The following is a 24,314-nucleotide window of genomic DNA, read 5'->3' on the forward strand; positions in this document are numbered from 1 at the left end:
AAGACCAATCTCTTACTCGCCATTCATTGTTCGTTATGCAAAAAATGAAGTACTGCTGGATTTTTCATTGGCTGTTTGTGAAACTGCAGTGTGGAACTGATCTTCTGTGTGTTGAAATATCTTGAATATGAACAAATATGACACATACTTTCCACCTGGTAATGTTTCCTCATTCCTTTCTCTAACGTTTAATCTCTAGTTGTTCGCATCCCTCAGACCATGCTCTGCCACACTGGCATCTCATGAAGTGGATGGTAGCCAATGAACGAGCTAATTACTGGGTAGGAGTCCTGACCAGGGCCGTCTTAACAGCATTACAGCCCCCCGGGCAAAGCAGTACACTGGGGCCCATACCTACACAACCACTCACAGGAATAAAAATGTAAATGGCAGATAAAATTAAACATCCTGCATACAGTCTCATGAAAAAGTTTGGGAACCCCTCTTAATTCTTTGGATTTCTGTTTCTCATTGGCTGAGCTTTCAAAGTAGCAACTTCCATCTAATATCTGACATGCCTTATGGAAACAGTAGGATTTCAGCAGTGACATTAAGTTTATTGGATTAACAGAAAATATGCAATATGCATCATAACAAAATTAGACAGGTGCATAAATGTGGGCACCCAACAGAGATATGACATCAATACTTAGTTGAGCCTCCTTTGAGCCTCTAGACGCTGTCCTCCTATAGCCTCTGATGAGTGTCTGATTCTGGATGGAGGTATTGTTGACCATTCTTCATACAAAATCTCTCCAGTTCAGTTCAATTTGATGGACAGCCTGCTTCAAATCATCCCATAGATTTTCGATGATATTCAAGTCAGGGGACTGTGACGGCCATTCCAGAACATTGTACTTCTCACTCTGCATGAATGCCTTTGTAGATTTCCAACTGTGTTTTGGGTCATTGTCTTGTTGGAATATCCAACCCCTGCGTAACTTGAACTTTGTGACTGATGCTTGAACATTATCCTGAAGAATTTGTTGATATTGGGTTGAATTCATCTGACCCTCGACTTTAACAAGGGCACCAGTCCCTGAACCAGCCACACAGCCCACCCCACAGCATGATGGAACCTCCACCAAATGTGACAGTAGGTAGCAGGTGTTTGTCTTGGAATGCGGTGTTCTTCTTCCGCCATGCAAAGCGATTTTTGTTATGACCAAGTAACTCCATTGTTCCAAAATGAATCTGGCTTGTCTAAATGAGCATTGGCATACAACCAGCGACTCTGTTTGTGACGTGAGTGCAGAAAGGGCTTCTTTCTCATCACCTTGCCATACTGATGTTCTTTGTGCAAATTGTGCTGAATTGTAGAACGATGTACAGATACACCATCTGCAGCAAGATGTTCTTGTAGGTCTTTGGAGGTGATCTGTGGGTTGTCTGTCACCATTCTCACAATCCTGCCCATATGCCGCTCCTGTATTTTTCTTGGCCTGCCAGACCTGCTGGGTTTAACAGCAACTGTGCCTGTGGCCTTCCATTTCCTGATTCCATTCCTTTCAGTTGAAACTGACAGTTTAAACCTCTGAGATGGCTTTTTGTAGCCTTCCCCTAAACCAGGAGACTCAACAATCTTTGTTTTCAGATCTTTGGAGAGTTGCTTTGAGGATCCCATGCTGTCACTCTTCAGAGGAGAGTCAAAGGGAAGGAAGTACAACTTGTAATTGACCACCTTAAATACCTTTATATCTCATGATTGGACACACCGGTTTGTGAAGTTCAAGGCTTAACGAGCTCATCAACCAATTTGGTGTTACAAGTAATCAGCATTGAGCAGTGACAGGCATTCAAATCAGCACAATGACAAGAGGGCACACATTTGTGCCCAGCCAGTTTTTCACATTTGATTTCATTTCTTACAACTAAATACTGCTTCACTAAAAATCTTTGTTCAGAAAACACCGCAGTACTCAGATGTTCCTAGGAAATGAAAGACATACCACTGTTATCTTTATTGTTGAAAGGAGAGTCAATTATAATGCAGGCTGAGAGGGGGTCCCAAACTTTTTCATATGACTGTATTTATTGTATTGGTACTTCCAACAAAATCAGTGTTTAAACATTAAAAAACATGCCATACAGCAAAGATTAATCAACACAACTGTTTGAACAATATAACATGAGCATTCAAAAACACAAGAATTTCAACATATAAATGATACTCAATTGGTAAAAAATACAGACGGAGATGGCACGATATGAAATGACTATGAAGTGTTCAACACAAACATTTGCAAAATTCCTTTGCAGAGAATTGAGTTGAAGTGACGTTAACATCTACTCTTTTACATGATGAAGTGCGTGAGATCCGTACACATACCTGCACGTGAGGTGGCAGAGGTGAGCGTGATACTAAATCAATCCACTTGTAACACAATAACAAATATTTATAGTTTAGTATTTATTTTTGACAGCAAGTCATAACATACTGTACATAGATTAGAATGGGACCCCTTTGCTCGTGGGGCCCCCGGGCAACTGCCCAGCATGCTCATGCATTTGGAGGGGCCTGGTCCTGACTAATGAATGAGAAAGGAGGCAAAACCTCAATTCAAAATCACCTTCTCGATTTAGCACACACCACTTTCATTCAAAGGGATTATCTGGAAATGGTTTATTGAACATATTTAAGCAAAAATACATACCGTGACCCTGTGTTAGGATATAGCGGGTTGGGTAATGACTGACTGACTGACATATATTTGGGATGTGAGCAACCCACTAGATACCTGACATGTATATTTTACAACAAATGCATGTTTTGATATTGTTTGTGGTTTTTCATTGGTGGTTCCCATTAACACTTATTGCTATCAGGAATTGTGTTAATTCCATTCTCCACAAAAACATGACATTAACAATTTTTTTTGGCCAAAACGTAAAAACAACACATAGAAGGAATGGACAAATTATCATTTTTGGGTAAAGTAACTCTTTAAATCAGACGAAAAATGTGAGAAGTGATTAAGAAAAAGAAGAAAAAAAATGTGCTGGGACAAACATGTATGAATGCAGCGGCCTAAAACTAAAAGCGAAGGTAAATAGTCAAAAAAAGGTTAGGAGATCCCCTATCAGACTCTTAACCAGACACACTGTAAACATCCATTTGCCAGTATTGATTGGAATTAGATGACCCACTGATCGGTGAAGAAGAACCTTTCAGAAAATAGGAGAGGATTAGGGAATTGCCAGGGAGAAGTGTTTTTTTTTTTTTAAATATTTTTCAATAATTAGTTTTCCTTCAGGGCAGCACAATGGCACTGTGGTAGCGCAGTAAGGAGACCTGGGTTCGTTTCCCAGGTAACTCCCCGCGTGGAGTTTGCATGCTCTCCCCGTGCCTGCATGAGTTTCCTCTGGGTGCTCCGGTTTCCTCCCACAGTCCAAAGATATGGAAGTTTTTTACACAGTAATCCCTCCTCGATTGCGGGGGTTGCGTTCCAGAACCCCCCGCGAAAGGTGAAAATCCGCAAAGTAAAAACCATATGTTTATTTGGTTATTTTTATATTGTCATGCTTGGGTCACAGATTTGCACAGAAACACAGGAAGTTGTAGAGAGACAGGAACGTTATTCAAACACTGCAAACAAACATTTGTCTCTTTTTCAAAAGTTTAAACTGTGCTCCATGACAAGACAGAGATGACAGTTCCGTCTCACAATTAAAAGAATGCAAACATATCTTCCTCTTCAAAGGAGTGCGCATCAGGAGCAGAGAATGTCACAGAAAGAGAGAAAAGCAAACAATCAAAAATCAATAGGGCTGTTTGGCTTTTAAGTATGCGAAGCACCGCCAGACAAAGCAGCTGTAAAGAATGGAGCAATGTAAAGGTAATCTTTCAGCATTTTTTAGAGGAGCGTCCGTATCCTCTAGGCCAGTGTGCAAACAGCCCCTCTGCTCACACCCCCTCCGTCAGGAGCAGAGAATGTCAGAGAGAGTGAGAGAGAGAGAGAAAAACAAACAATCAAAAATCAATACGTGCCGTTCGAGCTTTTAAGTATGCGAAGCACCGTGCGGGAAGCATGTCGCTTGACAAAGCAGCTGCACTGAAGAGAGCAATGTAAAGATAATCTTTCAGCATTTTTAGACGAGCGTCCGTATCGTCTAGGGGTGCGAACAGCCCCCCTGCTCACACCCCCTCCGTCAGGAGCAGAGAATGTCAGAGCGAGAGAGAGAAAAACAAACAATCAAAAATCAATACGTGCTGTTTGATCTTTTAAGTATGCAAAGCACAGTGCGGGAAGCATAGCGCTTGACAAAACAGCCACAAGTAAGCCCAGCAAGGAAGGGAGTAATGCGAAGATAGTCTTTCAGCGTTTTTTGAGGAGCGGCCGTATCCTCTAGGGGTGCGAACAGCCCCAGTGCTCACAATATATTTGAGGAGTTTTATTTAATACGTAATACACGCTCTGGTTGGGTAGCTTCTCAGCCATCTGCCAATAGCGTCCCTTGTATGAAATCAACTGGACAAACCAACTGAGGAAGCATGTACCAGAAATTAAAAGACCCATTGTCCGCAGAAATCCGCGAACCAGCAAAAAATCCGCAATATATATTTAAATATGCTTACATATAAAATCCGCGATAGAGTGAAGCCGCGAAAGTCGAAGCGCAATATAGCGAGGGATTACTGTACAATTAAATATTATCTTTAAAGATGAAAAAGACGTAACATTTTTTCTCTTGATTTCAGCCTTCACACTAAGAAAAGCAGAAAATTTCAATAACGTGTTGGAGGCTCTTGGCAACCACTGTAAATTTGTCTTCAACTTCAGAATAAACCTGAAATGTGTTATTTCAAGTCATCCAGATGAAAAATACTGTATTAAACAATTATGCAAATGAGTGATTATCAATAAGAGAAAAAGATACATATTTTTTTGTTCTGATTTCAGCCTTTACACTAAGAAAGGTTGTAGTACTAGGGTGTTGTACCGTGTTAGCCATTATGAATGTAGTGAAAAGTCAAGCAAAATGACACCTTTTATTGGCTAACTAAAAAGATTACAAAAATTACAAAAGATTATAATTGCTGCATCCATTAAACAGTATCATCTCCAGACAGAGGAGCAGCTTCAGCGACAGACTGCTGTCACCGTCCTGCTCCACTGACAGACTGAGGAGATCGTTCCTCCACCACACTATGCGACTCTTCAGTTCCACCCGGGGGGTAAACGTTAACATTATACAAAGTTATTGTCTGTCTGTATACCTAAATTGTTATCACTCTTTAATTTAATATTTTCTTTATCAGTACGCTGCTGCTGGAGTAAGTGAATTTCCCCTTGGGATTAATAAAGTATCTATCTATCTATCTATCTATCTATCTATCTATCTATCTATCTATCTATCTATCTATCTATCTATCTATCTATCTATCTATCTATCTATCTATCTATCTATCTATCTATCTATCTATCATATAGTGCCTTTCACATCTATCTATCTATCTATCTATCTATAATATGCAAGCTTTCGAGGCAACTCAGGCCCCTTCAGGCAAGAGCAAAAAAAGGTGTCATTGTGCTTGACTTTTCACTAAGAAAGGTTGAAAATTTCAATAAAGTGTTGGAGACTCACTGCATATTTGTCTTCAACTTCGAAATAAACCCAAGTGTGATTTCAAGTCATCCACATTGCATTATACTTACCGTATTAAAAAACTCCACTCCTGTTGCACTAAATGCGCTGGCGATTTCCTGCGTCGTTGCTACACAAGCAATGGGATGTCCATTTCCGATGGGCTTGCCCATCGTGACGATATCAGGGGTAAACTCTTCGCCTTGCAACTGGAAACCCCAAAAGTGTTTTCCAACTCTTCCGAACCCCACTTGTACTTCATCAGCCACAAAGACTCCTCCTGCAGCCCGCACATACCTACAAAGAGGATGCAAAGTTGATGCGGCAGGTTTTTATTACAACTACATTTTAGACGATAAGAACCCTGGTGGTGAAGTTCAGCTTGTTTGTTTTTTGACCCATAGGCACTGCAATCAGTGTTGGCCCCTGATGGAGCGTTTTGTGTATTAACTATGCTGGTACTTCCATGTTTCTTGAAAATAATTCAGTTTTGGTGTGCTGGTTGGAATGGGATAGGATTACTTACAAATAACCAATGCTGTTAGTTTGGGCATCGGCTGCCTGCAACCTAGACATAAAAGAATGTTTAGGAAAATAGGTGGAGAAGTATAATAAAATGACAATATGAAGATTTTTACAGCTCCCAAGGACCTGGGCTTGATTTCCAACCCAGTTTCTTTCTAAATGATGGCTGTATATTTCCTAAGTCAGGGGTCCTCATCACGGTCCTGGAGGGCCGCAGTGTTTGCAGGTTTTCCTTCCAACTGGTCTCCTAATTAGAAGAAAGTCCTTGTTGATAATGAAACTTGGTATTTAACTATTTGACTTGTTAATTCTTTCACTCATGCAAATTTTTAATTGCAGTGTAGAGTTTCCTTCTGTGAGAACATTAATCACGTGAACAGAATTAAACTTAACGGTCCTTCCAATTCCCCTCTCATTTATTTCTAAACATTTTTAAACACAGATACTTCATATGTACAGGTTTAAAAAGGAGAGCTGCTGGTTTATTGGTTAGCTGCATTTCATTATTAACTAATGTGTGGTTAAGAAAACAGGCAACAATTAAACCTTAAATGTAGTCGCTAAAAATTAAAATAGGCAATTAAGTGTTCTGAATTGTAACAGGCAAGATAACTAAAATTGAGCCCAAAAACATATTGCTTTAGTAGTAAATAAATGGGTTCTATTCAAGAAACTGCTTGACGTGAAATCCTGCAGCCACAGTGGACCTCTAATCCACAATGTAACTAAAATTTGTCTTTGATACATGAAAGCATTAAGAAGGCATAGAATTAAATATCAAGTTTCGTTTTCAGCCAGGACTGAGTTCTAATTAGGGAACTGGTTGGAATGAAAATCTGTAGCCACTGCGGCCCTCCAGGATCATGACTGAGGACCTGTGTGCTAAAAATTTTAGTGATTGGAAATAATGGATATAATGAGGTTATTAGAAATAAATTTGATGCATTAGGATTAAAAGTCAAGACGGAGGTAAAGAATTTAGGAATAACTGTTGACTGTGACCTGAATTTTAAATCACATATTAATCAGATCACTAGGACATCATTTTTTCACTGAAGAAATATAACAAAAGTTAGACCTCTTATAACATTGAAAGATGCTGAGAAATTAGTTCACGCTTTTGTTTTCAGTCGACTAGATTACTGTAACGCACTCCTCTCAGGACCATCCAAAAAAGACATCAATCGATTGCAACGAGTGCAGAATGGAGCTGCCAGAATCTTAACTAGGAAAAGAAAATCTGAGCACATCACACCAGTCTGAGCGTCGTTACACTGGTTACCCGTGTCATTTCGAATTGACTTTGAAATCCTGCTTATGGTTTACAAAACCTTCAGTAATCTGCTCCATCTTATATTTCGGAATGTCTGACACCTTACACTCCAAATTGTAATCTTAGATCTTCAAATGAGTGTCTGCTTAGAATTCCAAGAGCTAAACTTAAAAGAAGTGGTGAGGCGGGGGGCCTTCTTCCGTTATGCACCTCAAATCTGGAATAGCTGACCGATGGAAATTCGCCAGGCCAATACGGTGGAGAACTTTAAAAAATTGATAAAAACATTACTTTAACATGGCTTTCTCATAGCTTCATCTTAGTTAATTCCTGATGCTCTGTGTATTCAATTAATTATCATTATCATTCACGGTGGCTCCGAAATCCGCATTAACCCCTACTTTCTCTTCTGTTCTTTTTCCGGTTTTCTGTGGTGTTGTGATCTGCGCCCCCACTACCTGATCAAAGCACCGTGATGTCCCTACATTGACGGATTAAAGGCCAGACATCCACATGACCGTCATCATTAAGTCCTTCCATGAGAGGACTGACTGAGGTCATTTATGTTCAGTAGAATGCCTAGAGGGGACTGGGTGGTCTCGTGGCCTCAGAACCCTCTGCAGATTTGCTTTTTTCTCCAGCCATCTGGAGTTTTTTTTTGTTTTTTCTGTCCTCCCTGGCCATCAGACCTTACTTTTATTCTATGTTAATTAGTGTTCTCTTATTTTAATTCTTATTTTGTCTTTTTTTTCCTCTTTCTTCATCATGTAAATCACTTTGAGCTACATTGTTTGTATGAAAATGTGTTATAGAAATAAATGTTGTTGTAAGGTATTTTGTTTTCACCTCAAACACGTGTACACTTAATGGTCACTTTATTAGGTCCTCCTACGTCTTAAAACAAATCGCCCTGCTTCTCCCAACAGCCAATCACATGGATGCAACTGCATGCCATACAGCATCCAAACATGATCAAGATGTTTAGTGCAGAATGGACAAGACACACAAAGGGTGGAACAAAACATCTCAGAAACAAAATCCCCACAGATCTCTCCAGTTTTTGCATAGGATAGACCGATAGACAAAATACCTCAAATGAGTAGTTGGTAATTATGTGGGCAAATGAGCGGTGACAGAGGAGAGCGGCCAGACCCACTCAGGCTAAAAGAAAGACCAAAAATCCTCAAAGAACATTATTACTACAATAGTGTGCAAAAGGACATCTGTAATGAACGATACATTGGACCCTGAAGTAAGTGAGCTACTCCTGTAAGTAAGTGAAGCTACAGTAGGCATAGGCTCATCCAAAATGCACCACTGAAGATTGAAAACAATGTCACTTGGTCAGTTGAATTTCAGTTTCTGCTGGTACACTGAAACAGTCAAGTCAGAATTTGGTGTAAATAGCATGAATTGATAGAGCCACTGCTGTGGGCTAGCGCACTGCCTGGGATTTGTTCCTGCCTTGCGCCCTGTGCTGGCTGGGATTGGCTCCAGCAGACCCCCGTGACTCTGTATTAGGATATAACGGGTTGGAAAATGACTGACTGACTTGATAGAGCCATCCTGTATTGTGTTGACAGTACAGGCTGGTGCTGGTGGTGCAATGGCACACAAATGTTTCCTTGGCCCACATTAGGTCACTTAACTCTTTTAGGGCGGATGTCAACTTTTGTCGACAGGAGGGGTTGAGGGCAACAAAACTCACTGTCACGTCACAGGCATTCCCTCTGTGCTTGGAGGAATGCTAGACTCATTGACTCTGCGTGAGTTGCAAAATGTAAACAAAGGCAAGACGGCATCGACATGTCACAAGGGAGATAAGCGAGTGCAGAAAAGAAAATACTCAACAGACGATGTTTTGTGCATTATCACTGAGTCAGACTCTGATTTTTCAGAATCTGATTTTGTTGACAGTGATCAGGCGATCGAGCAAGAGAGTGAGAAGCCGGCATCAGCGGATCGTACACCAACTGAAGCCACCCCAGCTGATCGGCTGCCAGCTGAGCGCATTCGCGATGCACCTACGGCAAGGTTCGCATGGGAGGAATATCCAGACATTGATCTGTGGGAGCCAAACTGGCTACTGGACTTCACAAGATGGCATGGCTTGCTGTTGGACACTGCTGGACTACTTCAGGCTGCTCTCTCCTGATGCTGCTTTTCAGCTACTGTCAGACGAGACAATTTGGTAGGCAGAGAAATTTTCTTGAATTGCGGGCTGCGCTTGCACCGCATTCTCGTTTCTCAAAGTGGAAACCCACAATAAAAGACGAGATGAAGGGTGTTGTGGCATTACAAATAGAGATGGGACAGAACTGGTGATAGAACTTCAGGGAGCATTGGTCCAAACGTGTTTTGTCCCCTGGTGGCTTTGGACAGGTTATGTCACGTGATGTTAGGTACGTGCTCCTGCAAAGTTTTATTCACTTCTGTGATAACCAGAAGCAAATCCCAAGAGGTGAGCCAGGCTATAACCCAATGTATAAAGTTCAACCCCTGCTTGACATTATGGAACCAACATAGAAACAATTTGATCAGCCTGCCCGTGATTTGTCTGTGCATGAATCTATGATAAAATACAAGGGACACCAGTATATGCCAGATAAGCCCACAAAGTATGGCATAAAGGATTTTGTACTGGCAGAAGCAAACACTGGTTTATTACATATACAGGAAAGTATTTCTTTCAAAGAGAGAACTGTCCCTTGACAAGTCAGGTTGTGCTGGAGCTGCTTCAGGGCTATGAACATTTGGGGTCATGTTGTGTACATCTGGATAATTTTTATACATGCCCAGAATTGTTCATGGAGCTACAGAGCAGAGGAATTGGAGCTTGTGGCACAGTGAGAGTGAACAGGAGACACATGGCTTCACAGGCTGAAGATGAAAAGAGGTGACAATACGGTTTTCATGCAGGTGGAAAACTTGGCAGTGGCATGGCACGATGTCAAATGGGTGACTTGTCTCTCTACAGTACACACTGACAATATATGTGAGAAAGTGCAGCAACAGACAATTGAAAAGGAGGCACCAAAGCAACACGTATTGTCAGCAGTGCAATGTGGCAATGACTGAAATTGGCTGCTTTGAGCAAAATCAGACTTGGCAGGACTTTGCTGTGTAACATGTATGTGATATTTATGTGAAATCATAGAGTATGTAGGCTCATACAACATACAAGACAGTAACATTTGTCAACAGTAAATATTTTTTGTTGCTTTGATATGTTAAACAATTGCTTTGTGTTCTTTTTTAAAAAAAGTTAGTTTTTGGAAAAATATTCAGCCCTGGGAGAAAAGAAACAAAAAAAAAATTAGCCCTAAAATAGTTAATATGAAATTAATTTAATTTAAAGGCTACGGCATTCACATCTAAGTACTGTTGCTAAACATGTGCTTCCCTCTAAGTCCACAGTCTAGCCTTTTTCTAAAAGGGATGTGCGACGATGCAGGTTCGCTCCAGGTCTCCATGCAGCTTCAGGGAGCTCTTGAACCCGACACCGTCGGTAATGTCACAGATGAGCTTGGCAGTGAGGCATAACAATGAAACAAGGGGATGGTGTAAAAGTGTCAAGTGCTTTTATTTTAAAATCAACAAAACAGTGTCCAAATAAATAACGTGCAGTGTCTCTCAAATATCCATAAATAAATAATCCATAAAAACGAGTGATGAGTGGAGGTTTAAAAAAAGTCTTTTAAAAACAACGAGGTTAAAACAACGGCTGGAAGCTGTCCTTTTTTTAAACAACCCAATGACTTCTCCATTCAACTGGCGGCTCCCCTACTTATCCCATACAAGCCCTACAACAGGGGAGTCACCCTATCAGCAGGTGCAGCTGACCTTACTTCTGTCCGGTTGTCTTCCGTCCCCCGGCTCTGTACAGCTACCATACCGGACTGAGACTTGGGTTCCCCAGCGGCCAGGGCGCTCACGCTGAGGCTCACCCTCCTCGACTCCCGTTGCCTTCTGCGGGGAGTCATCCATACTGCCGGTCACTCCAGCTCCTAGAAACCGTTCAGCTGGAGCGACCACTTCCAAGTGCCCCTCCTCTAGTGTCGGCCACACGCTACTCGTGAGGGGCTCTCCATTCCAGCTGACTGCATTTACCAGCAAGTCTGCTCTCACTCGCTCTCTCTCTCTCTCTCTCTCTCTCTGGCTATCCTCTCCATGCTTCTGCTGCCTTCTTCCCTACAACCTCCATCTCTCTTTCCGATCTTTTATTTTCTCTCTCCTTGCTAGCCACCTCGCGCTTCTATATATTATGGGGACGTGGATCAGCTGTGGCAATCAGCATCTCCTGGGAACAATTATGGATGCGGATGACTCCTCACCTGTGCACTTAAGTGAGAATTGCCCGCATCATGAATTCCCCGAGAACCGCTCGGCGACACACAAACCACGCCCCCTCACTAAGCCGCGAGTGTGGCGATTATTTATTTTAAAAACTGGCCCTTTTGAGATGAGCTGTGGACCCGATATACCACAGGATGGTCCTCCATTATCAGGCTACATGCTCAGTGTCCATTTTCTTTTGTTAGGTTTATTTATTTTGATATTTTTATTTTTAGTTATTTTTCTATATTAACATGTTACTTTCTGCCATTTGTTTTTCATATAATGCGTGTGAATTATTGTGCTATTGTTAATTTTTTCTGTTAGTCAGCTTTCTTGTCTGTTACATATTGAAACCACAGGCACCCCCTGAAGCTGCAGCGGTAGGGACCACCCTCAGCCTACATAAGGCCTAAGAGCCTTCTGCTCATGATGTTCAGCCACTTATTTTGAATTTTCCTTTTCTCTTGTGATTTTGGTAAGTTGGTGTTTTTGAATCTTTGGTTTATGAACTTTTGTGCTCGTCTTTGTTTTTTTGTATTTTGTTCATTTTTGGGTTGCCCGTTTAAGGCAAGATTGGATAAACTTCATGTTTGATTACTAAATATTCTTTTGAGTAAACGTCATTATTACTATTATTCAAATCTCAGTTTTGTCCTTTGGGCTAAGTGTTTTACAGTGTCAGGGGCGGCACGGTGGCGCAGTGGGTAGCGCTGCTGCCTCGCAGTTGGGAGACCTGGGGACCTGGATTTGCTTCCCAGGTCCTCCCTGCGTGGAGTTTGCATGTTCTCCCCGTGTCTGCGTAGGTTTCCTCCGGGTGCTCCGGTTTCCTCCCACAGTCCAAAGACATGCAGGTTAGGTGGATTGGCGATTCTAAATTGGCCCTAGTGTGTGCTTGGTGTGTGGGTGTGTGTCCTGGGGTGGGTTGGCACCCTGTCCGGGATTGTTTCCTGCCTTGTGCCCTGTGTTGGCTGGGATTGGCTCCAGCAGACCCCCGTGACCCTGTGTTTGGATTCAGCGGGTTGGAAAATGGATGGATGGATGTTTTACAGTGTCCCCCTCCCTTTTTGAGTTTAATTGACTTGGTCTGGTTTATACGTGCAGGCCACAAGCCTGTTTTTTCAGTTTTAGAGCCAGGCCTTCCTCATATTCTGGGGCCTGCTTGAACCTTTAAGGTCTGTTTTTTTTTAGTTTTTCAGGTTCAATGAGTTTTAGAGACTCTACTGGACATCACAACGGTCATGCCACAAAGCAAATATCATCTCAAGCTAATTCCATAAACATTACAGTGACTTCAGTCTTTACTCCAATGGCCTGTACAGTCCCCAGATCTTAATCCAATAAACTGCACTTTGGCCAAGGTGCAAATGGAACTTCAGCGCTTCAAAAATCTGCAGGGACCAAAATGTGTAAGGAATGTGTCCACCATCTTGTTGAATCATAGCCTGCTAGAATTCAGCTGTTATGGTGTGAAAAGAATAGTTGATCTAATAAAGCTTCTATTGGATTTTGCATATAAGATTAAATTGTCAGTAATAATCATATCACATTTCAGATTGTTGCAAATGATCCTTACCTTAACAGTCAATTTAATGCTTTTTAAAATCTAATCTAATGTGTGGTAGTTGTTGATAAGACAGACATAAGACAACTAACAAATGCAGTGATGACAGCAGCCATACCTGTAAAACTGACATCACAATTAGGTAAAGACCCTATCAAATAATAGTAATGAAGGGTTTATTATTTACAAGGCATTTGTATATTCTTGACAGAAGAGAAAAGTGTGAACTATCTGCATTGATAAGAAATCAAAAAATAGACCAGGTACATGAAGCAGGACTTGAGAAAATGCTGCCTGGCATGGCCAATCAATGCCCTGGAGATTGAAACTCTGTGAGCGCAATGATATACATTTATATATATTTTTACTTATTGCTAGTTTGTGGCTATTTGTTGGTTATTAACAACAGTGCAGGATGAAAGATAGTCAAGATGTGGCTACCACTGCAGCTCCACCACCACTTCTCTCACTATTCTATGCAGAGTACAGTCTATGGCTGGCAGCCCTGCTGCATGTACATGATAAAGAAAAGGTGTACAGCCTTTACAGCCTGTAGTGGCTGCTTTTGGCAACTTCTAGGACATTATTACCTTTAGGCCTTTGGCCGTGCGTAAGAATGGCCTCACCCTTGCCGGCTGTAAACTGGCACATGACTGTATTGGTGTTCTGTCCAGAAATAGGACCACCAATCACCAATATTAGTTAACAGTTTAACTAAAAAAAAAACAAAGAAAACTGCTGAATGAAAATCTAATATATAAAGCGGAGTCTACATATGTTTGTTTGTCCGCTGTACAAATCTGCACCGGGTGTCTGATCACCACCAAAATGGGCATGGGGCTGCTTTGTGACCAGGAGGATGTCATGGGGTATGTTTGGTTGGGAAAAATAGTCCTTGGTCAAGCGCAGGACACCTTTTGACACACACAACGTTCGCAAAAAGTCCCCATACTTATCGACAAGATGGCCGCACATTGCAACAGACGTTAACGGCGGCGCCATCTAGCGGCACGTTTGGTCTCTGTGCATCTCTCTTTACCAATGTTTCTTTAAATTGCCAAGACATTGCAGAAGTGTCCAAGTATGAGAAAGCCGACTGCTTTCATCGAGTGAAGGGGAACTGCCGTATGGATGTAAAACGTGAACGACCCAGTGCGCGTGACTGGTTTTCCGTATTTGTGGTGCTATTTGCTCGTTTTCCGACTCAAAGTAAGAAATCAGTCTTGGTCTTTCTGACTGACTGGTGCTATTTGTTTGCTTTCCGATGTATTGTAAATAACGTACATTCATCTCACTCAGGTGCTTATTCCGTACGTAATACCATGTGACATATTATAATTGTCCTGCTTTTCGCTAATATACCCATGCCAAAAAAAAAAGGCATAGTATTAGAAAGTTCACTTCCGATGCCACAAAAAAGTCTGTTTTAAGGCCGTCTCAAACATTGTGCAAGACGTCAAGATGTTTTCATACCAAGAATTCTGCTGATTCTGAATGATTTACCCTTTGATTTCAAAAGCCTATAATTTCCTATTCGTTTGGATTTTGCTATGTGAATTACTAAGGCTGAAGTGCAATCACTCCAAGTTAAAGGCAACAATTTGGAAAATTCAAGCTTTTCACACGGACAACTCTACGTAACATGTTCTACAGTGGGAAATCCTCACAATTTGTTAATTTTCAGAACCCCACGACAACACAAAAAATATACTGTATCCAAAGCCTCTAAAATGACCACTTATATTACCTATTACAATAAAATGTTAATCGGAAAAATGTTGGTTTGATTTCTGTGTTCTGTTTCTTTCATTTGGGAAATTCACCAGTTATAGATTTCTGGGCAACGCCAGGCACTCTTGCTAGTACAATATATACTGTAGTATCTTACCAAGTAAATTTGTGATTTTTGATAGAAAGAATGTAAGATTAATTATACATTTATACTTACTCAGCTACTCTTTGAAAGTAACCAGTTGGCAATATGATTTGCCCTCCAACGCTTGGCAAAGACTCAGCAAAAAATGCTGCAATCTGTAAAATGATATGAGTAGGGGTTAACAGTGAGAAGATTGATATATTCATTTCTAAAAATGTCAAAAGAGTGAACCCTTTAATATATATAGTACATAAATATACACTATACCAACGCTTTCTCTGTGTGTGTGTATATACAGTGGTGTGAAAAACTATTTGCCCCCTTCCTGATTTCTTATTCTTTTGCATGTTTGTCACACAAAATGTTTCTGATCATCAAACACATTTAACCATTAGTCAAATATAACACAAGTAAACACAAAATGCAGTTTGTAAATGGTGGTTTTTATTATTTAGGGAGAAAAAAGAATCCAAACCTACATGGCCCTGTGTGAAAAAGTAATTGCCCCCTGAACCTAATAACTGGTTGGGCCACCCTTAGCAGCAATAACTGCAATCAAGATTTTGCGATAACTTGCAATGAGTCTTTTACAGCGCTCTGGAGGAATTTTGGCCCACTCATCTTTGCAAAATTGTTGTAATTCAGCTTTATTTGAGGGTTTTCTAGCATGAACCGCCTTTTTAAGGTCATGCCATAGCATCTCAATTGGATTCAGGTCAGGACTTTGACTAGGCCACTCCAAAGTCTTCATTTTGTTTTTCTTCAGCCATTCAGAGGTGGATTTGCTGGTGTGTTTTGGGTCATTGTCCTGTTGCAGCACCCAAGATCGCTTCAGCTTGAGTTGACGAACAGATGGCCGGACATTCTCCTTCAGGATTTTTTGGTAGACAGTAGAATTCATGGTTCCATCTATCACAGCAAGCCTTCCAGGTCCTGAAGCAGCAAAACAACCCCAGACCATCACACTACCACCACCATATTTTACTGTTGGTATGATGTTCTTTTTCTGAAATGCTGTGTTCCTTTTACGCCAGATGTAATGGGACATTTGCCTTCCAAAAAGTTCAACTTTTGACTCATCAGTCCACAAGGTATTTTCCCAAAAGTCTTGGCAATCATTGAGATGTTTCTTAGCAAAATTGAGACGAGCCCTAATGTTCTTTTTGCTTAACAGTGGTTTGCGTCTTGGAAATCTGCCATGCAGGCCGTTTTTGCCCAGTCTCTTTCTTATGGTGGAGTCGTGAACACTGACCTTAATTGAGGCAAGTGAGGCCTGCAGTTCTTTAGACGTTGTCCTGGGGTCTTTTGTGACCTCTCGGAATGAGTCGTCTCTGCGCTCTTGGGGTAATTTTGGTCGGCCGGCCACTCCTGGGAAGGTTCACCACTGTTCCATGTTTTTGCCATTTGTGGATAATGGCTCTCACTGTGGTTCGCTGGAGTCCCAAAGCTTTAGAAATGGCTTTATAACCTTTACCAGACTGATAGATCTCAATTACTTCTGTTCTCATTTGTTCCTGAATTTCTTTGGATCTTGGCATGATGTCTAGCTTTTGAGGTGCTTTTGGTCTACTTCTCTGTGTCAGGCAGCTCCTATTTAAGTGATTTCTTGATTGAAACAGGTGTGGCAGTAATCAGGCCTGGGGGTGGCTACGGAAATTGAACTCAGGTGTGATACACCACAGTTAGGTTATTTTTTAACAAGGGGGCAATTACTTTTTCACACAGGGCCATGTAGGTTTGGATTTTTTTTCTCCCTAAATAATAAAAACCATCATTTAAAAACTGCATTTTGTGTTTACTTGTGTTATATTTGACTAATGGTTAAATGTGTTTGATGATCAGAAACATTTTGTGTGACAAACATGCAAAAGAATAAGAAATCAGGAAGGGGGCAAATAGTTTTTCACACCACTGTATATATACATCCAGAAAGTATTCCCAGCGCATCACTTTTTCCACGTTTTGTTATGTTACAGCCTTATTCCAAAATGGATTAAATTCATTTTTTTCCTCAGAATTCTACACACAACACCCCATAATAATAATGTGAAAAAAGTTTACTTGAGATTTTTGCAAATTTATTAAAAATAAAAAAACTGAGAAAACCCATGTCCATAAGTATTCACAGCCTTTGCTCAATACTTTGTCGATGCCCCTTTGGCAGCAATTCCAGCCTCAAGTCTTTTTGAATATGATGCCACAAGCTTGGCACACCTATCCTTGGCCAGTTTCACCCATTCCTCTTTGCAGCACCTCTCAAGCTCCATCAGGTTGGATGGGAAGCGTCGGTGCACAGCCATTTTAAGATCTCTCCAGAGATGTTCAATCGGATTCAAGTCTGGGCTCTGGCTGGGCCACTCAAGGACATTCACAGAGTTGTCCTGAAGCCACTCCTTTGATATCTTGGCTGTGTGCTTAGGGTCGTTGTCCTGCTGAAAGATGAACCGTCGCCCCAGTCTGAGGTCAAGAGCGCTCTGGAGCAGGTTTTCATCCAGGATGTCTCTGTACATTGCTGCAGTCATCTTTCCCTTTATCCTGACTAGTCTCCCAGTCCCTGCCGCTGAAAAACATCCCCACAGCATGATGCTGCCACCACCATGCTTCACTGTAGGGATGGTATTGGCCTGGTGATGAGCGGTGCCTGGTTTCCCCCAAATGTGATACCTGGCATTCGCACCAAAGAGTTCAATCTTTGTCTCATCAGACCAGAGAATTTTCTTTCTCATGGTCTGAGAGTCCTTCAAGTGCCTTTTGTCAAACTCCAGGCGGGCTGCCATGTGCCTTTTACTAAGGAGTGGTTTCCGTCTGGCCACTCTACCATACAGGCCTGATTGGTGGATTGCTGCAGAGATGGTTGTCCTTCTGGAAGGTTCTCCTCTCTCCACAGAAGACCTGTGGAGCTCTGACAGAGTGACCATCAGGTTCTTGGTCACCTCCCTGACTAAGGCCCTTCTCCCCCGATTGCTCAGTTTAGATGGCCGGCCAACTCTAGGAAGAGTCCTGGTGGTTTTGAACTTCTTCCACTTACAAATGATGGAGGCCACTGTGCTCATTGGGACCTTCAAAGCAGCAGAAATTTTTCTGTAACCTTCCCCAGATTTGTGCCTCGAGACAATCCTGTCTCGGAGGTCTACAGACAATTCCTTTGACTTCATGCTTGGTTTGTGCTCTGACATGAACTGTCAACTGTGGGACCTTCTATAGACAGGTGTGTGCCTTTCCAAATCAGGTCCAATCAACTGAATTTACCACAGGTGGACTCCAATGAAGCTGCAGAAACATCTCAAGGATGATCAGGGGAAACAGGAGGCACCTGAGCTCAATTTGGAGCTTCATGGCAAAGGCTGTGAATACTTATGTACATGTGCTTTCTCAATGTTTTTATTTTTAATAAATTTGCAAAAATCTCAAGTAAACGTTTTTCACGTTGTCATTATGGGGTGTTGTGTGTAGAATTCTGAGGAAAAAAATGAATTTAATCCATTTTGGAATAAGGCTGTAACATAACAAAATGTGGAAAAAGTGATGAAGCGCTGTGAATACTTTCCAGATGCACTGTAATATATATATATAATGTATATATATATATATATATATATATATATATATATATATATATATATATATATATGTATATTTATAATTTTTTTAATATTATATATATATATATATATATAAAAATATATACACAGAGAGAAAGCATCAGTGTATGATGATGGTATATTTTGCTGTTAGGTTAGTGATGTGTTTTCCTGCAATTATTGCTATATTTGTATTAGGCTTAATTACATCAAACATGTGTTAAGAGATAAGACATTTTTAGATAAGGTTAAACAAAAGGCATAAGGGTCACATGATGGGCTCACAGGCAGCTATCTGGACCCTCAACCACATCTCATCTCTGAAAGGTCACAAGCTGGGGCCTGTGTTGCTTTTGCTGCTGAACGGCTGTTGAGGGACTGGTTGTATAAAAAAAAAAAAACACACAAATTTGATGGTTGGGAGTCAACTTATACAAGCATGAGGTGAAGGCAGACAAGAGACAGTCATCAAGTGGGTGTAACACGGACCACTAAGAGGAGGAGACAGCCAGCTGTAAGCAACATGTAACTGCTTTACCACAAGGGCTGGCCAACATGAGAACAGAGAGAAGAGACTGAAATCACCTATGATGATGGACTGATGCTGCTAACATTGAAGGGCTGCTGGGATTCCAGTTGTATCATGTAATATGATACGCTCATGTGCTTCTGCTTTGTAGTGATATATGATATGTTAATGGATAAATAAACTGAAAACACATGCATGCTGTCTTGCTCTAGCCATCAAGTAAGTGGGTCTGAGGGAAGACATCCCTTAAGACCAGTAAGGTCACTCGGCTGCAACTGATAGGGTGCAGGCTTATAGTCCCACAAGCAGGGTGTACTACTGCCATGGGGTCAAGTGATATTCTGCAACAGAGAAGGAATCCAGTAGCAGGAAGATGTGGATGACAGCAGCTTTAGGATCAGCAAAACCAAGGATCTTGTTTTTGACTTTCACCACACCAAAGAGCCTCTATTCCAGGTACTATTCATTACTTCTACAAGTACTTACGGGTCCACATCAATGACAGTTTGGACTGGTCTCGTAAAACAGACAGGTGTTATAAAAAAGGGCAAAGCAAACTCTTTTGTCTTAAGAGACTGTGTTTTTTTAATGTGAGAAGTAAAATCCTTCACATCTTCTACAACTCTGTGATAGCTGGTATGTTGTGCTGGGCTGGTATCATCACTTCAAGAGAGGACCATTAAATCAACAAGCTAATTAAAAGGATTGGTTCAGCTATGGGATGCACTCTGGAATCCTTGGCGGTCGTAGGAAAGGAGATAATGAAGACAAAACTGAGTGACATTATGAACAATGCTGCACATCATCTCTCTGACACACCAACACTGAGGACTTTCAGCCAGCAAATCATCACGCAGACGTGTGACAAGAAACACTTCTGGAGCTCCTTAATACCAACAGCAGTGAGTCTGTATAGTGCCTTACTGAAACCGGGGCTGACAATTTCTTTTTTGATTTTTTTTCCTTTTCAGTTATTCTGGTGTATGTTCAGAACCTGGTGTGAGCAAAAGTAGATTTACCGTATATACAGTGGAACCTCGGTTTACGAGCATAATTCGTTCCAGAAACATGCTCGCTGTCCAAAGCACTTGTATATCAAAGTGAATTTTCCCATAAGAAATAACAGACACTCAGATGATTTGTTCCACAACCCAAAACTATTAATATAAAAATGCAAAATTAATACAAAATATAAAGTAAAAATACATAAAACAAATTAACCTGCACTTTACCTTTGAAAAGAATCATGGCTGGTGTGAGTGAGTTTCTAAACTCTTGTGGGATTCCACCCAACGGTACGACACGTGGAAGAGCGTCCCAAAGCAATCTCAGTCTCCCAGCGCTGTAGCAGTTCGCCGTAAAAACGAATCTGAAAAGATTGCGGACAGGCTATAAGCGCCTGCCGTCGATGGGTGATACATTATAAATGCGCAGGGCACAGTACTACTTGGCCACGACCCTGCCTGACTGCTGTGTCTGTGTATAGGAGAGTGGCAGATCCTGCAACAATAAATAACCGCACTGTTGCTGTTTCACGCTGAATAAAGCTGGTGTTGCTAAAGTACTGAGACTCAGCTTCGTGTTTTAGGGTGCAAGACGGGGACTCACACGTCACAGCACACACGCGTGCGCACATACACTCCCACATCCACACACAGAGTCACGATGCTGTAGTAAACAGTATACGCTCGTACAGATGTTGACTATTTGAGTGAGGCACGCTGACTCAGACGGAGAATAGGAGACGATTGCCCACAATCCCACAGCGAGAGAGAGAGAGAAGAACCATCAGCTCAGTTGTGATCGCATGACACTCAGCAGACAAAGCGTATACATACTACAGTAATCCCTCCTCCATCGCGGGGGTTGCGTTCCAGAGCCACCCGCGAAATAAGAAAATCCGCGAAGTAGAAACCATATGTTTATATGGTTATTTTTATATTGTCATGCTTGGGTCACAGATTTGCGCAGAAACACAGGAGGTTGTAGAGAGACAGGAACGTTATTCAAACACTGCAAACAAACATTTGTCTCTTTTTCAAAAGTTTAAACTGTGCTCCATGACAAGACAGAGATGACAGTTCTGTCTCACAATTAAAAGAATGCAAACATATCTTCCTCTTCAAAGGAGCAAACAAGTCAATAGGGCTGTTTGGTTTTTAAGTATGCGAAGCACCGCGGCACAAAGCTGTTGAAGGCGGCAGCTCACACCCCCTCCGTCAGGAGCAGACAAAGAGAGAGAGAGGGAGATAAAAAAAATCAATACGTGCCCTTTGAGCTTTTAAGTATGCGAAGCACCGTGCAGCATGTCGTTTCACGAAGCAGCTGCACAGAAGATAGCAACGTGAAGATAATCTTTCAGCATTTTTAGACGAGTGTCCGTATCGTCTAGGTGTGCGAACAGCCCCCCTGCGAACAGCCCCTACGTCAGGATCACAGATAGTCAGCGCAAGAGAGAGAGAGAGAGAAAAGTAAGCCGGGTAGCTTCTCAGCCATCTGCCAATAGCGTCCCTTGTATGAAATCAACTAGGCAAACCAACTGAGGAAGCATGTACCAGAAATTAAAAGACCCATTGTCCACAGAAATCCGCGAACCAGCAAAAAATCCGCGATATATATTTAAATATGCTTACATATAAAATCCGCGATAGAGTGAAGCCGCGAAAGGCGAAGCACGATATAGCGAGGGATCACTGTACTCATATTGCAAGACCTCGCTCGTTTATCAAGTCAAAATTTATTAAAAATGTTAGCTTGTCTTGCAAAACACTCGTAAACCAAGTTACTCACAAAGCAAGGTTCCACTGTACTCACGTATAAGTCGGGTCTTGAAACCTGAAAAACCGATCATAAAATCAGACCCCGACTTATACACCCGTTCAAAAATGCAACACTTAATTTGTTTTTTCTTTTTACATCTTTTTGCTTCCTCCAATCTCACACCAGTTTCTCATACGCATCAAATTTTGTTGTAGCAGCGCAGTTAAAAATTTCTTCCGCTACTTCAACGACGTTTAATTTAAAACCAGCTTCATATTTTCTTCTGATCGAACGCTCCATCGTAGATAAGGGATGCTATTACGATAAAGGTGTATGAGGGTGTGAGATACAAAAAACACAAATCAGTGCAAACGCTGCTTCGGAATAGTTTGGGTATCACCGTGTGGTCAATATATAGAGAGAGAGGTTAGAGAGCAGTGTGCTCCGTGGTTACTCTCTTAGGTGGGCATTAGCATATCATAATCCCTTGGACCAATAGCGTGTGTTTTCTGCATTTGACTTATACAATCATTATAAAATACCAGAAATTGTACTGTAGAATCAAGTCCCGACTTATGCGCGGAAGAACTTATCCGCAAGTATATACGGTACATTTGTTTATCGAAAAAGACATGCAATATAGGATTATTACTATAGGTTTATTAACTCAAAAGAATGTCACAATGGCACAGTACACTTTGGTACAAGTGCTCTACTTTCTGGCCTTATGTACTTACAACTGTAAACCTATGTTTCTTAGTGTATTTCTTTCGCCTGTGAACATATTGGTAGTTAGTACATTGTTTGAGGTGTTGCTATAATCTGTGGCCATATGATGCATTGTTTGGCTGTTAAGGTCAAAGTATATACAAAAGTATATGGCAATGGATGCATGGTGACTATGATCAGGATAAAATATCACTATGATTTTGAAAGAAGAGCTGGTGCTATACGAAGGGTTAACAGGTACACCGAGTTCAGTCACAATCTTGGCCTTTTTTTTTTTCCTATTCTATTGTGGTACATAAAACACAAGAAGTCAGACAGACAAGCATCTCTTCTGTGCTCAAGGTCCAAAACACCCACGTTTCCTATTCCATCCTACTATTTTAATATGCATTACCAGTAACGGCGCACTGTACGATTACGTGCAGTGAATACACTTGACTTGAGCATTCCTAGTTTTCATCCTCTTTCTCTATACATTTAGCATTCGTTTGCTCAGAGGCTGATGTGCTTGCTGTTTCCTGGGCAGCTCTTCTTTTCTCCACCCTAGTGGCCCGCTGCTTCTCTTCTTCTGTCGGCATCTTTTTGCGTTAAAACTGATTAAATCAGTGTGTGTGTTGCAATTACTTAGTACGTTTTCCTTAATTTTTCACTTAAGATGGCACTTAAGTCTTCACTCTGCCTCAAGAATGATTTACGATATGAAGAGGTAGGGGAAATGACAGCGAAGGTGGTAGGGATTGAGAACGAAGCCTGTACACATGCGCCACACTGCTGGCCAATGTTGAGAGCTGATTCTATAATAAAATAAAATAAAAATAAAAAAAGAGGAATAATCTTGGAGGTCAATCATCACCCCAAAAGCGGATAGTAGATGTCACGTAGTATATGTGTACCAAATTTCAGGTCAATAGGTCAAATGGTTTGTGAGCTACAGGTAATTTATAGCAAAACTTAGACCCCTTATAACATTACTAGATGCTGAGAAATTAATCCACGCTTTTGTTTTTAGTCAACTAGATGACTGTAGCGCTCTCCTCTCAGGACTACCCAAAAAAGACATCAATCGATTGCAACGAGTGCAGAATGCAGCTGCTAGAATCTTAACTAGGAAAAGAAAATCCGAGCACATCTGTCCAGTTTTGATGTCACTACATTGGTTACCTGTGTCATTTAGAATTGACTTTAAAATCCTGCTTATAGTTTACAAAGCCTTCAATAATCTCGCTCCATTTTATATTTCGGAATGTCTTACCCCTTATACTCCAAATTGTAACCTTAGATCTTCAAATGCGTGTCTGCTTAGAATTCCAAGAGCTAAACTTAAAAGAAGTGGTGAGGCGGCCTTCTGCTGTTATGCACCTAAAATCTGGAATAGCCTGCCAGTAGGAATTCGCCAGGCTAATACAGTGGAGCACTTTAAAAAACTGATAAAAACACATTACTTTAACATGGCTTTCTCATAACTTCATCTTAGTTTAATCCTGATGCTCTGTATATTCAATTAATTATCATTATTATTCATGGTATTTATTTTCAAAATCCATACTAACCCCTAC

At 41.2% G+C, this 24,314-nt stretch overlaps 1 protein-coding gene across 1 annotated transcript in view; it reads right to left on the reverse strand.

Annotated features, from left to right (window-relative positions):
- Positions 1-24,314, reverse strand: part of phykpl (5-phosphohydroxy-L-lysine phospho-lyase) — a 106,199-nt gene that overhangs the window by 44,948 nt on the left and 36,937 nt on the right. The window contains exons 7-8 of the mRNA XM_028813100.2: positions 15,232-15,314; positions 5,658-5,883 (exon numbers count right to left, since the gene is read on the reverse strand). Coding sequence (XP_028668933.2) covers positions 5,658-5,883; positions 15,232-15,314 — 309 coding nt within the window. The remainder of the gene's footprint in view (positions 1-5,657; positions 5,884-15,231; positions 15,315-24,314) is intronic.

The sequence above is a fragment of the Erpetoichthys calabaricus genome, chromosome 11 (genome assembly GCF_900747795.2).
Source record: "Erpetoichthys calabaricus chromosome 11, fErpCal1.3, whole genome shotgun sequence".
In the NCBI taxonomy this organism is placed as follows: Eukaryota; Metazoa; Chordata; class Cladistia; order Polypteriformes; family Polypteridae; genus Erpetoichthys; species Erpetoichthys calabaricus.